This window comes from Gadus macrocephalus, chromosome 11 (assembly GCF_031168955.1).
Source record: "Gadus macrocephalus chromosome 11, ASM3116895v1".
Taxonomy (NCBI): domain Eukaryota; kingdom Metazoa; phylum Chordata; class Actinopteri; order Gadiformes; family Gadidae; genus Gadus; species Gadus macrocephalus.
The window spans coordinates 25,336,942-25,351,253 of NC_082392.1; the positions used below are offsets into that span (position 1 = coordinate 25,336,942).

The window sequence follows — 14,312 nt, forward strand, 5'->3', positions numbered from 1 at the left end:
GGCACCGGACGAAACGGTCTGTGTCCGTATTTACCGTAGGGTGTGAATGGGCCTTTAGTCAGGGGGCAAGGTTTATAAGGAGTTGAAGTAATCAATTTGTAAAACAATATGTGAAAGAATTTAGTATTGTTGTCTGCACTGAGAATTTGATCTTTTCCATCGTAAAGTGTAATTCTGGCGAACCCAGGGTATTTTTCAGCATGAAAACACATAAAATAAGCCCTCCAGTATAGAGCTTGCACGGAGCATCTCTTATGGCCCGTTCAGACTACACGATTTCAGCCCGATTTTGCCCCGATTCTTTCGTCGCAGACAAATTTGCGAATCGTACACGATTTTGACGGGTCGGCGACGAGACGAGGTCTTGTAATGTGACATGCTTGAGATCTGCGATGCTTTCTTCTGCGACGTTCGAAAACCCCACGACGATAAGTTTGGCGTGTCAGAATTTTTTGGGGAATCGCATGACGTATCCATTGTTTACATGAAGGAACAACGCCCCCAGTTGCGTGAGGGAAGCCCGTGAACAGCTGGAACTCACGCGCAGTGTTTACCAACTGACTTCACTGCACTACGCTGAGTAGGAGTAACTACTGCAAAAATGAATGCGATCAATAACAAGAAGAAGGCTAATAAAGAAAACGATAGAAAATGGAGCAATATAATGGAGACAACTTTGGTGGAAATGTGGCAGCAACGTCCCTGCACTTTCAACCCAAGAACGAGTCCGCAATCTTTTCTTCTTTTTCTTCCTTTCCGTCTCTATGGAGAGGACCGCCAGCATAATGCCTAGTGCTAGGTACTCGGGATCCATTGTTGACGCTTTGTTGCTAGGCTACGTTGTTGCTGCGTCTACTTTGTATAGTTCATGTCACGCGCAACGCAACTACTGTGAGGAATTGCCGCATTGAGCAGATATAAAAACTACTGGAACCTTTATGACAAAAATGTAAAAAGCATTTATGTTAGTTCTAAATCTTAGATTTCCAAATGTCTTGCAAACGTGAATGATACAAAGTAGAGAGCATCGCACCCTCGAATCTTGTAGTGTGGCCAGTCTTACGACGAGACAAGGCCCGATTTCCTGGCTCTGAGATCGTATAGTGTGACATGTTAAATCGTGGAGGAATGTCTGTGAATCGTGTAGTCTGAACCGGCCATTACAGCCCAAATGTCTTACATTGCATCGGCTAGGGACATAGCAACGCTTCCAAATCTGCATTTTATAACCACTAATATTGCTCAAAATAGCACCAAACCTCTACAGTAATATGATTAGGGTTCCTAGCAACAACATAGTTACCGTACCGGGAGTTTATTTAAAAAGACTGTTTTACAAGTTGGAAGGTCGGAAGGTCCACACCCTAAAAAATCAAAAGTTGGGTCAACTTACAATTTTAAGGCAACAAACTGCAATAGAATTTTAAGTTGGGAGTGACAACTTAACTTTTTAAGTTCTGCTTTTGAGTTGGTAATACTTTGAATTTCAAGTTCTATTAACTCAACCTGAAGTTGCAGTAACTCACAATCTTCAGTTAAGAAAACTGTAAAACCTTAGTCATCTTGACTTAAGTCTAAGTTGCAGTAACTCGTAATTTTGAGTTGAAACTACTTTAAATCCTTAATCATCCTGACTTAAGTCTAAGTTGCGGCAACTCACAATTCTAAATTAAGAAAACTTTGAAACCCAAGTCATCTCGACTTATGTTTACTTTGCGGTAACTTGACATTTTAAGTTATGAATACTTTCAATCCTTCGTCATCTTGAATTCTCAAACTTGCAATAACTTTGAAATATGAAAACTTTAAAGCCATACTCATAACTCAACTTCAACTTGCATTAACTCTATATATAATACATCATGCATGAAAGAAATTACAGGGGCTATAATATCTCAATTCAAATCTTTTTTTATTGAACATGTCTTGCATGTCTTAAGTGCTGTGCAAAAGCACAGAAGACCAATAGCTCACCCGATCAGGTGAAACAGTTGCTTTCTTAAAACATTGAAATATCAGCACGTGCTGTATTAAAATGCATAATACAGCATTATTCCTATAGACAGGAAGAGAAGAGATATTTGGGGGACTGAGTAAAATAAGTAAATATACAAAAGGGCAGCATGAACATTAACAATTTAAAACAGGCCCAACAAGTTTGTTTTCAACAGAACTTGCAGCTCAACATTAGGTTCTGACACAGGGTTACAGAAGTTTGTTTTTGAGGGATCTGACTCTTGCAGAGAGATCTGTCCCCAGCTCCAAAAAGATATTTTGAAACATTTCAAAGGTGTATCGCAGTTCCTTGGGAAACTGGATGTTCAGAGCGTATATCGGCCCTAAGAGCAACGCAAGGGCCGTTGGCAGGTCAGGGAGGTCATGTAAGACGATATGTTCTTCTAAAACCACAGCTACATTTTGAAGTCTTGCAGGAGCGGAACTTTGATCCTCCATCACAGAAAGTATCCCCACTATGAGACCCCTTGTCTTCTCCTCTTCTGGGTCAGTATCCTTGTGATGACAGACAAAGACAAATGTATGATTAATAAATGAAACAAAAGGTTTGTCTTTAAATTCCTATGGCTCAGAATAAGCTCTTGCTCTCAAATAACTATAAAAAATATTACATTTATTTTACCTTGAGACACTTATGTTAAAAAACAGAACATTTCCATCTCGTAAGTTTCAGACTAAATAAAGTAATACCCACGAAGTACAGCTTTTTACGATACTTAATGGATTGACATAAAGAGGGCAAGGAGAACATTGGAATGGATAAACTGGATGAAAATAAAGGGCAGCTTCTCTTGACCCTCACGGAGAAATAAAGGAAGGCCCTTCAATGCTGGGGTCTGTCTGTGTCCTGTTATGTAATTTGTCTTAAACACAAAGAGATGGATAAAAAACATTACTACAAAATCAAAGTAACATGTACTAAAGTAGAGAGCAAACAGGAAAACGTCAATGGTGAGTTTATCTGATATATTTCGTCCAATTTCTTAGTTTAATTCATTCGTTTTTATTAACTTACTGTAGGTAGAGGACTAAACCAATGTAATCACAATTTTCACTGAATGAAGCATATACTATATATGGTGTGCCCGCATGCACGCGCCCGCCTGGATGAACGGCTGAAAAGCACAACATGCCCCAGCGAAAACGCTAGTATTCATTAGTATCCACTGAAATACAACAACCACACAATATAACCCACAAACTAACCGTTTAATTAAGGCAGCTGTACACGCCGTAAAATCTGGTTTTTTTTCAATGGAGTCTGGTGACCTGGTGACTATAAGCCACCAGACTCCATTGAAAAAAAGTGTAATCGTACGGCGTGGAAAACCGTCCTACAGCTTCCCTATTTAACAGTTAGTTACACATAGCTAGAAGTGTATGCTACTGTATTCTTGCAATAACGAGATATGTCTAGTGGAATACCGAGTATTTCAACCGGTCTGAAAGGACTGCAGTGCCGTTCTCGCACGACTGCGCTGTTTGCTGCTTGAACATACCGAGACAAGCACCGCAGGCCTCGTCCTAGCTTGCGATAAACTAAAAGCTAACGGCGACGGCAAGCATTATTTATTCTGTTTAGGGTCATACTATCGTCAGTGAAAATGCATACCTTATCCACTTATTTATCGTGTATTATATTCACATTCATGAAGAACTCACACTTCAAGTCTAATTGGAAAGAAGGTTAAAACTTGCCTGTGTTGTCTCCAGCCCTGACGAAAAATGACTCGTCGTCACTCGTGTGAGTTCAGGTAACAAACCTCAACTCGGAAAGTTGGCTTTCCCGCATTTTACGACAAGGACATACGAGTTGCCAGAACTTTTTCACTTGTTGTGCACAAGTTGTGCATCCCAACTGAAGGAAATAAGTCGTGGTAACTTACAAAATGCGGTTGAAACATACAAAATGCATGGTTTGCTGGAATTACTTACATTTTGAAGTCAAATATGAATAATTTATTTTTTCAAGTCTTAAAAACTTAAAATACTTTTTTAGGACAACAATATTAAGTTGGAGTTTTTACAGTGCATGTTTAAGATAGCCTTACTCTATGTTTGCTACTGTTACTGTCTTACAGCTGTTCTCTGGACTCCTTCCTATGTACATATAAGTTACAAGTTTAATGTTACAATAGCCTATAGACTGAAGATGATAACTAGTTAAATATATGCAAACACTGTTTTATGTTCATTACCAACTACTAAAGAAACCTGCATGATGTAGTAAAATAAAAACACACACATTCGAATCAAGATGCCATTAAACATACTGTTTAGCTAAATTAAAATTACAATATTCACCATAGGACATTAATAATAATACGAATTTGTTTTATTAAAATATTTTTTTCTAAAGACTCAAAATACTGTTCCATCAGTTAAAAGCAACAATAACATACAGTAAAGAACATTGCACAACCTTACACTATAGGAATGTGTTCTGTAAGGCACCATGTCTGTCTGCAGCTCACCCGGTACCGCTCAATGTGTCCTTCAGGTGAACGTTCTGGAGGGAAACCTTGGGGAGACGGGCCACAAGTATGCGACGGAGATGGAGCGCCTGCAGGCCACCCTGAGCCAGCTGGAGGACGAGCTGTCCCAGCTCCGGCTGGACATGCAGCGCAACAAGACTGAGTATGAGCAGCTGCTGCGCATTAAGCAGACCCTGGAGATGGAGATCGCCACCTACAGGCGGCTGCTGGAAGGAGAGGAGATGTGAGTTCAGATGTGGGTGTGCGTGGAAGGGGTAGGGTAGTTTGTGTGAGTGTTGTGGATCTGTGGATAAATTAGCTTGCTATTGATCCTCATTGAAATGTATAATATATGAATCATGAAGTTTGTTTATTCAATGTGGTAGTCCATTGGATTAAATATTTTGTGTCACCAAACAGGATTAAAGAAACGGCTCCACCTCCTAAAAGTAAGTTAGTATTTCATGTATTGTACTTTAATTTACAATCATCATTTGGTGTTCCTTTTCTGCATTCTTCAAGATGGAGATGAATTATCCATCTTGCATCTTATCCATCTCCAACTGTTTCTGACACCTTTTTAATGCTTCCACATTTCGTGGCAAATTCCACCAACACAAAGCGATAGTTCACCCCTTGTCCATGTGATATTCTATTTACAGAAGAGCCTGAAGTAAGGACCAGGAAAATTGTTAAAGTTGTCACTCAGACGATGATTAACGGGAAAGTGGTGGATGAGTCCAGCGAGGTGGAGCAGATTGAGGAGCGTAAGAATTGAGGCTTCTAGAGAGAGCCGGGACTGGAAACACCACCTAACCAAGATAGCCAAGGTCTGCCATGACCACAGCCGAAGGCCGCCAGGGAACACAGCCAAAGTCCTGTGATCCAAGAGACCATATCGTACCATATTATTGAGACCCGGATAAACCTCCTTTGATTCCTGTAAATGTGTGTGGAAGAAACACAACTATACGCTTGTAGCCTTTGTGTTTAGTAAAAGTACAAAATTTTAAAGGTGTTGGAAAAGATTGAAGAATTTTGTGTACGACTTCTAAATTGTTAACAACTAAGACTAGATTATTATTAGAAACTACATTATTAAAAAAGATTAAACTGTTAAATACATTTTTTAATGTGTGCATTAACAAATGTATTTTTGTTTTTCATCAAAACGAAATACCCATCCTCTGTTAGTATAATATACCATTCTTCAGAATAAACTTTTTGAAAACAATAGCGTGGAATTCCAATTTGCAATCGTACTGTTTATGTCATGAAAACTAGGCAGTTATCAAGATTACAGGTTTTGTTTAAAACTGCGTGGGTTTTGTTCCCACTGAGAAATGTGGACCGATACGCAGAGCTCGGTAGTGGAAGATAATAGGGTGGGGGGGGGGGGATCTACGCTGTTTACAATTAAAGTACCGGGAGACATGAAACTACAAGAAGCAAACTCTGACCTATATACAATAGGTCTCAGATGACAACCCATTGTGTGTGTGTTAATTTGTGGGTATGGATGGCCTATATATTTGTCCTTTTTTTAAACTGTATGACAATATATGTTTAAAAAATAAAAACATGATGGAAAAGACAAAAAACTGACGAGACCTTGATTAGATAACTGTAATGCAGCATAGAAAATACCCATGATATTGGAAACCACCTATTCTCCTATTCTAGATTATGATAAAAGGTCAATTTTTGGTGTCAAGCCCCAAACATAAGCCTGTTGTTGGATTCATTGCTGAATTAAGCAGAGATCAAACTCCAAGAAATGATGCCATTTCTGAAACTGTTATATGAGCGCAACTGTTAACGATTTAGCTCTCTGGTCCGTAATCTGATAACCATGTGTGTGTGTGTGTGTGTGAGGCAGGGCTCTGTTTTCCCTGACTGCTGTCAATTGGGGATTATAAAGAAACCTGAGCTGCTTTACCTTCCTACCGATGAGTAAGCCAGCGTGAGAGGTTTCACAAAGATCTGCTTGTGTGTGTGTGTGTGTGTGTGTGTGTGTGTGTGTGTGTGTGTGTGTGTGTGTGTGTGTGTGTGTGTGTGTGTGTGTGTGTGTGTGTGTGTGTGTGTGCGTGCGTGCGTGTGTCTGTGAGTTTGTCTTTGCACATACCGATGTGTTTGTTTGAGTACGTTCAATTAAGTGTGTGTGTGTGTGTGTGTGTGTGTGTGGGTGTGTGTGTGTGTGTTGTGGCATCCCGCCCCATAAACCTCGCCCCGGGCAGGTCCGAGGTGTAGTGGTAGACGGCATATACCGCCGCCACCCACCGACTGGCGACAGAGAGCACCACTTCTCTCTCCCCAATCAGCGTGATTGGGGGACACCTGTGGGATGGAGCAGGAGCCATGTTAAAAGGGCCACGAGGACAGACAGAAGGGACCGGGAACCATGGAGAGCGAGGAAGCCCAAGAGACGACGACCCATTAGAGGCTCACGGAGACCCTAAGTCGATCTTGTTTATGGACCCTGTATACCCCGGTTTTCCTGTGAATAAATGCCAAGTACGGCTAGAACCCTGACTATTCGACTCATTTATACCGGGAACCCGCACCAATGAGTACCGGGTTACCTGTGTGTGTGTGTGTGTGTGTGTGTGTGTGTGTGTGTGTGTGTTTGGAGGAGGAGGTTGTGGTAAAGAGTGCTAAAGAGAGTGGTGTGAACTTTATTTTTACACTGCTCTTTAGATTGATTCACAATTCAGCATCAAGGTCAATCTGTAGGCAGTGGTGGGTAGTAACGGATTACAAGTAACGCAAATGAGTAAAAAAGTACATTTTTCGGCTGACGAGTACTTTTCACGTTCCTTTTTTAAGTCTGTAATTTTACTCTTACTCAAGTAAATATTTGATTTAGAATTATACTCTTTACTCAATTACATTTTCCATTGTGCTTTCATTAAAATGAGTATTTTGATAAAAACATTATCTTTGTTGACTGTAATACAAGCGTACACGTTAGCGACGCGCTTTCCCTAGGTTGCAACGTGAGTCGACCGTTACGTTGGGACTGAGGACTAGAAACGTATGGATGCAGACGCGCAGGAAGATATTTTCGCCAGGGGGTGCAGAGTTACGGTCCACGTAGGCTATAGTTTATATAATTCTAAAGAAACTATGTTACACTGTATTCTGCAGACCACTCACAAACTTGTTCGTCATTGTCGTGTCTGGCTCTGTGAGTGTGCGTGCATGCTATGTGCGTAGGCTGGATAAATCTGATTGCCCAATCAGCCAACCAAGTCAGTCTCGTTTGTGTTTAATTGGTTGTGTTCCTACAAAGCTCTTGCCTTTTGTCACATGCACAAAGCTTAATGCAATTGCTTTTGTTGTACAACTTGTGAAGAAATGTTTTAGGAGTGCATCTCTTTCTCTCCCTCACTCACTCAAGCATTCTAACCAGCCGCGTGCCATCCATATGGGCAGGTGGGGCGGCGAACTCCCTGCAAAAGCATGCTCCCAAAAAAATAGTTCCTCAGTAAATCATTGCTCCAAGTTTATTGTTAATAATGTGATTGTCACATTAACTATCTATAGTTTCTGTAGGCTTTCCGACAATTTTTGGTCTGTTGATATCAAATTGATGGTGGTGATTCTAGTTGAGTTTAAAGTGCGTATTGGAAGTTATTTTTTTTTTAAATATTTATACATAACATTCTCTGAAAATTGCCCTTTGAAATTGAAATGCAGGATTTTATCAGTTAAAAATATATCGGCAAAAATTCCAGTTTTAAAGTGACTATTTTGAGCAAGGCTTCAAAAACCATTGTTTTTTTATGTGATACGTCAAACGCGTCATATTACGTAGGAATTGGTAGACGCGGTCGCTGTTGCTGCCTCAGCTCTATGCGTAGTTGTGAGTAGTTACCGCGGTGAGCGGTCTTGTATTCACCCCCCCTGTGGTTTTTGGGTTTTTCTAATCGGTGAGATGAGGTTTTGTATCTGTGGGGGTTGTTCCAACTCCGACCTCCTGTCCGACCATCTCAGATTTCACAGTTTCCCCGATCGGAGAAAGGATGGAGCAGCCTTTCGAGCCTGGGTGCATTTTGTACAGGTGAAGAGAAAGGACTTTCTTTTCGCCTCTGTCACCAAATACTCGTTCATTTGCGCGGCTCACTTTAGACCAGAGGACTATGTTTCCGGGGACATGATGGAGTTCAAGATGGGTTTTCGGAGCGAGAAACGAGTGAGGCTGAAAGCCGGTGTGGTTCCCTCAATTCATGCCGCTCCAGCCGCAGCTTCGGGCTCAGCCACCGGCGGCAGTGAAGATCACGGACCGGTCAGAGATTCAACGATTCGGAAACGTGAACTGTGCACTGTAAGTTTTGTTTTCTGACGTTTACTAACTTCCTACATTAGTCAACATAATGACTTATGGTCAGTATCTTTTATTGTAAAGCAGCTTTGCTGTCTTGTAAAATCCATCCGTTTTTACTGTAAACATGCTAAAATGTTAGCTAGCAACAGCATCCTATTTTATGAAACTTTTATGAAATCATCGTCATTAAGTTACCTGTTTAGCCGTAAACCGTCGACTAGAACATAAAGCAATTTAACTATTCAAAATGTTATAAAACAACTTTAAAATAATACAAATTAATTAAATATATATGGGATAGGGGGTGAGTCAGCGATTTTTTGGCTAGGTGATTGACACTGACAGGCTGACGCCATGATGATGCTCCTTTGAGACGACTATGGAACTCCTAAAAAAGCTAATTTCTTGTGGTTAAAACGTTATTCAGAGACAGTTTCCGAGGCTGTTCACTTTGTTGGAGCGGTATTTGTGCTTTCCCGAACATCAGGCACTAGGCTACCACATGAGCGGTTTTTCAACGTCAGTGCGCACCGTGCGCACTAGACTGCCTGTCGATATGTTGCCGTTTCTAAATAAACTAGTAGACTATCAGGCTATCGGCTATCAGGGATTTTAAACAGTTTGAAATGAAATAGTATATGTAATGTTTTTCTTATTAGTTGCTGGGAAATACGGCACGTTTTGAAGCCACAGATGCGCCTACAGCCAGTGAAGACTCGGAGCAAGAGGCCGTCGCTTCCCTGGCTTCTCAGCCAAAATCTGTGCTTCACTTTGGCTCACAGTGTCACATAAGACCTCCTTATCGTTCATCAGGTAGTGTGACTTAACTCTTATATCTAGCTTTAGCTCTACATGTTCTTAGCCAACATATTCACTCTTTACATACTGTCACAATAATTAATTATCTATTTTATAGCTGGGATAGCTCAACAGTATATCCACTTTAATTTACATGAATAAGAACACCTCAGACCAAATGACTACAAAAACTAAACAATACTTTGTAAAAGTAGATTTTATTCCAGGTTTGTCGTATCTGATTGCATTATATTGTATAGGTGTAGTGGCCATTGAATATATGATGTTTTACATTTACAGTATATTAAGTAAATCTCTTTCAACCTAGCTATCCAGGTACAGACACAGACGGTCAGTGTGGGGACACAGACCGAACTCTGTGTATCATCAATTCCACTGCCCAGTCCAGTACAAACAGAGGATGAATCATCCTCTGTTTCAAGAGATCAACCAGATGACAGGTCATGGAGTGAAGTGGAAGAGATGAGCGTGTCATCTTCTGAGGAGGAGTCAGAGCCACAGCAGGGTTGTCAGTGGGACTTCGGGTAAGACAACTTCCTTAACTTTTAGATTTTGTTTTTTCAAAATTCTGTCCGTCAGAAATAATAAGTGTTTTGTTTTTCCAGAGTTGCAGACAAGTTCATTGTCTGTCTCACCCAGCTGATGGCTCTCTTCACCATTTGTCCTGCCTGTTGTGGGGAAACCCATGGTAACGTGGAGCAGCAGCAGGGAACATTTGTTCAGATCAAGCAAGTAAGAGGATGTTGTACTCATATAAAAGTAAAGATGTGTGCTAACCTGTATTTATATTGTATATATTGTGTGTTTTTTGTGTTGTCATTTTTTACTTTATCAATTCACTTTTTTGACTGTTTAAGAGTTCTAATGGTCATTTTCATACACATCTCTTAGGTCTGTGCAGCTTGTGGGTTCGAGCGTGTCTGGCAGAACCAGCCAGTGCTGCATAGAAACATGCCAGCCTGCAACCTGATGCTTAGTGGGGCCATCCACTTTTCTGGTTGTATGGCTACACAAACACTTAGGATGTTAAAACTGTTTGGCCTTCAATGTTTTACTGCAAACACATTCTTCCGCCATCAACGCCTTTACACAATTCCCACCATTGTGCAGGCGTGGAAGAATGAGCAAGCTGGCATAGTCAGCCAGCTGAAGGAGATGGGGGGGGGTCTAATCCTCTCAGGTGACTGCAGGTATAACACCTCGCTTGTATACTTTTATATGTTACCGTTACGTGCCGTAGTGTGTTGGTTTTGGGCTTGTTTCGTTTTGTGTTTTGTGTTCAGGCTTGCCCCGTACCGGTGACCGCCAGCAGCATAGGACCAGCTTCTATTGGTCGCCAGTGAGGGTGCCGTGTGTTGTTTGCTGATCCTTGCCAAATCTTTGCATGTGTCCCGTCTTCGCGTGTGGAGATCGCCTTCAGTTTATTTTTGTGGTTCTGAGTAGCTAAGTAACAGTATCCATTGCAGTGTTTTTTGGCTTAAATGTTTTAATTAATTAAGCTATTCATCATGACATTCATAGGTCAGACTCTCCTGGTCATTGTGCCAAGTATGGGACCTACACCGTGATTGAGGACCGCATCAACAGGGTTTTGGATCTTCAACTTGTCCAAGTAAATTACCATTAATGGACACACAAATCAGTTGTTCTCTTTTTGATGTGGCACACTTTCTTATATGACTGATTAATGTTTTTTACAGAGCTCAGAGGTACCAAGCAGCAACTGGTGTGAGCTGGAGGGTTTGAAGCGAACCATAGCATTTCTCAAGGAGCAACACTTGCAAGTTTCAGCCCTTATTACCGACAGAAATCGCCAGGTAAAGACAAACAAGAAAGACATATGTATCAGTGTATTCATTATATGTTCCCCTACATTAATTTTACAGTGGGCTGTTGATTTTGACACGCTGTAAGGAGCAAATGCTCAAAAAAGCCTTACTAATTTATTTATTTTTGTACGATATTTTCTTTGCTTTATTAGACAGATTTGTACCCACTGTGCCACTGGCGCCCCAGCCTTACTAATTTTAAGAAATGTTGTCTCATTCTTTAGGTTGCCAAGTGGGTGCGGGAGGAGTTGTGCCCTGAAGGAACAAGTCACTTCTTTGACATCTGGCATGTTGGTAAAAGTAAGTAACTTGATGTTTATAGGTTTGTTTAGATGAACACTTGGTTAAAATAAAAACATAAAATTGTGTTTATGTTCTGAAACAGGCATAGGAAAAGCGCTAGATGCTGCTGCAAAGGAGAGGGGTTGTGAGGACCTTAAGCTGTGGAGGCCATCGATTGTCAACCACCTATACTGGACTGCAGCTTCCACACCTAATGGGGATCCAAATGTAATGGAGGCCAAGTGGCAAAGCATGGTGAACCATGTTCAGGACATCCATGAACATGACAGTCCTGGATTTCCCTCCTGTGCACATCTCCCTTTGGAGGGAGAAGCAAGGAACAAGCAGTGGCTGGAACCAGGTACAACATACTACGACATGTGTGGCTGAATATGATTAGAGGTCAAAGTTCTTGTTGGTGCGTTGTTAATTTGTGTTCCACAGCACTCCATCAATATACAGCCCCGCGAAGAAAAAAAAATTATGCCACCAGTCTGGATTTTTCTTAAATCGTTATCCCTGAAATACTTATTGAAAATGCTCTAAATGACAATATTTTTATTGTTAATTTGGTATAAATGTGGTCATTAGTTTATATTATAGAATCAAAATGTTCATACTACTCAAACATATGCCATTAAAGAGTAAAACAAGAGACACTGAACATTTGAAGTGGTCTCTTAATTTTTTCTGGAGCTGTATAACCCAGAGTGTGCTCACACATAAACAAAGTACTGTTCAAACTTGTGTGATACTGGAAGTAATTATATAATCATGCCTAATCAGTGTATGTAACTAATATGGACATCTATTAACATTGGAACACATGTTATGTTGTTGTTTATGCAGGATCAACTGTAGCTATTAAGTTGGAGAGTGTCACTACAAGAACAGCATTGTTGAAGGATGTTCGGCAGTTGTCCCCACAGCATCAGACCTTTTCCCTGGAGGCCTTTCACTCGCTTATCCTCCACTTTGCACCTAAGCACACTGGCTTCTCCTTCCTTGGGATGTACAGCAGGTAAATAGTGTGATATTGAAATGAGTATGGTACAGTGAGGCTGCAACTGCATTCATTTTAAATTGGTACTTGGATATAAGAGCAGCTTGTGAATTGCTTTTTCTACAGGCTTCTCTTGGCAGCCCTGCATTACAACCACAATGGAAGTCGAGAGGTTGCACGAACACATGACGGCGAGGTTCAATATGGAGTTCGTTACCCAAGGTTCCGCAAAGGAGGCTGGGTCGTCCGCCCTGTCAAGGAGAAGCCATCGTACGGTAAGCTGTTTTAGTTTTTTATTACTTTATTACTTACTTTTATTAAGTCCCTGAATTGGATCTAAACATTTGTTTTCTTTCTTCAGCTTATGCATCTGCCCTTATGGAGTCTCTGATTGAGGCCTACTCCAGGTCACCAAGGAGTCTACAAGAGAGCTCAGCTGACTTGTCCTCCTCTGCACCTGCCCCCCTTTCCACATCCTTCCAGATGATCAGCAAGGATGAGGCTGTTGGCTTGTATCTTGCACGACACACACGTTTTAACACAGGAAATTAGTGTTAAAACACTGTTAGGTATTTTGTACACTATATTGTAAAGCCACATTTAATCTCAGAGATAGATGTGGGACCATGGAGTTATGTGGTATCTGCATTTGCAACCAAGAGAAAGACACATCTATTGGCACATGGATCCATTCAGGGAAAGATCCCTCTTTACTTGAACTTCTGGATTCTTAAATTATTTCCCCCATTCTGATTATCTGCATTTTATTATTAATGAAGTTAATAACAAAACTATTCTTTCCCTAGGTTTTTTCTGGAGGTTTGCCTGCGGTTACCACCTGGTCCTGCTTGACACCCACGCTTTGGTTGAAATAAGTTTATGTTCTAGTCTACAGTTTATGTATGCTACACAGGAATATTTTATGAAGTTCTAATCCTGTATCTTAGTTTTGTTGCTGTGGTTAATTTTACGTTTAAATTTGTATTGCAGTATGTTCCTTTTGTTTTTAAACTGCAAGAACTAAATATTAAAAGAAAAGAATCATTAAAAGTTTCTATAAAATAAGACATTATTTTTATTGACTGTCATTTAAATGAGGCCACCCAAAACCTTTATAAACCCCATGTTCCTCTGGAAACTGCCGTCTGATGGCAGACACAATGCATGCAGGTAAGGGCTTCCTGATGTGCCTGCCAAGAATTCCATAGGCCCAGCGGACAACCTGCCTGTATGCGGTGTAACGATACTGCCTTTAGGATAGGGAAACAATATCGACAGTTAAACTTAGTCATCAAAAAGGGTGATATTGTTAATGGTATTAATAAGGTAAATTACAATAGAAAAAAAATCAATTGAGTTCTGATATTGCTACCAATTAATGTATTTAAATGTTTAATGTTTTCAGTTATATAAAATTGGTAAAGTCCATTCAACATATAAAGCAAGGCACAAATTCTGGGTTTCAGCAGGTTTCAAAACCCCAGAATCTGTGACTTGAGCTCTATTTACTTGGTAAACTAGGATCTTTTTATAGTTATTTTATTAAGGAATGTGGACAACTG

At 40.5% G+C, this 14,312-nt stretch overlaps 2 protein-coding genes across 7 annotated transcripts in view; both read left to right on the top strand.

Moving 5' to 3' along the window:
* Positions 1–5,724, top strand: part of krt1-c5 (keratin, type 1, gene c5) — a 28,577-nt gene extending 22,853 nt beyond the window's left edge. For both annotated transcript variants that reach the window (XM_060066058.1, XM_060066059.1), the window contains exons 9-11: positions 4,517–4,734; positions 4,911–4,939; positions 5,153–5,724. In XM_060066058.1, the coding sequence (XP_059922041.1) occupies positions 4,517–4,734; positions 4,911–4,939; positions 5,153–5,268 (363 nt within the window). In that variant the 3' untranslated portion in view covers positions 5,269–5,724. The remainder of the gene's footprint in view (positions 1–4,516; positions 4,735–4,910; positions 4,940–5,152) is intronic.
* Positions 5,725–8,223: 2,499 nt separating this feature from the next.
* LOC132467329 (uncharacterized) lies at positions 8,224–13,302 on the top strand. 5 transcript variants are annotated; one of them, XR_009527993.1, is made up of 9 exons: positions 8,224–8,817; positions 9,477–9,630; positions 9,944–10,160; positions 10,242–10,368; positions 10,528–11,248; positions 11,337–11,453; positions 11,690–11,765; positions 11,851–12,108; positions 12,877–13,000. XR_009527993.1 is itself a non-coding variant. In XM_060064559.1 (7 exons), exons 4-7 carry the CDS (start codon positions 11,979–11,981, stop codon positions 13,300–13,302), a joined length of 642 nt encoding a protein of 213 aa, XP_059920542.1. In that variant the 5' UTR covers positions 10,419–11,248; positions 11,337–11,453; positions 11,690–11,765; positions 11,851–11,978. The 5 variants fall into 5 exon arrangements, 3 of the variants coding, with proteins under 3 accessions (XP_059920542.1, XP_059920543.1, XP_059920544.1); XR_009527992.1 differs by lacking the exon at positions 12,877–13,000 and adding an exon at positions 12,597–12,733; XM_060064559.1 differs by lacking the exons at positions 8,224–8,817; positions 9,477–9,630; positions 9,944–10,160; positions 10,242–10,368 and adding exons at positions 12,597–12,768; positions 13,112–13,302 and having other exon boundaries at positions 10,419–11,248; positions 12,877–13,025.
* Positions 13,303–14,312: the final 1,010 nt, after the last annotated feature.

What these genes read in the sequence shown, in the direction of transcription:
- LOC132467329 (XM_060064559.1), top strand. Translation starts at nt 11,979, where the DNA reads ATGGAGGCCAAGTGGCAAAGCATGGTGAACCATGTTCAGGACATCCAT. An exon ending in CAAGCAGTGGCTGGAACCAG is followed by an intron (nt 12,109 to 12,596) that starts GTACAACATACT and finishes TTGTTTATGCAG; the next exon opens with GATCAACTGTAGCTATTAAG. An exon ending in CAAGGAGAAGCCATCGTACG is followed by an intron (nt 13,026 to 13,111) that starts GTAAGCTGTTTT and finishes TTCTTTCTTCAG; the next exon opens with CTTATGCATCTGCCCTTATG.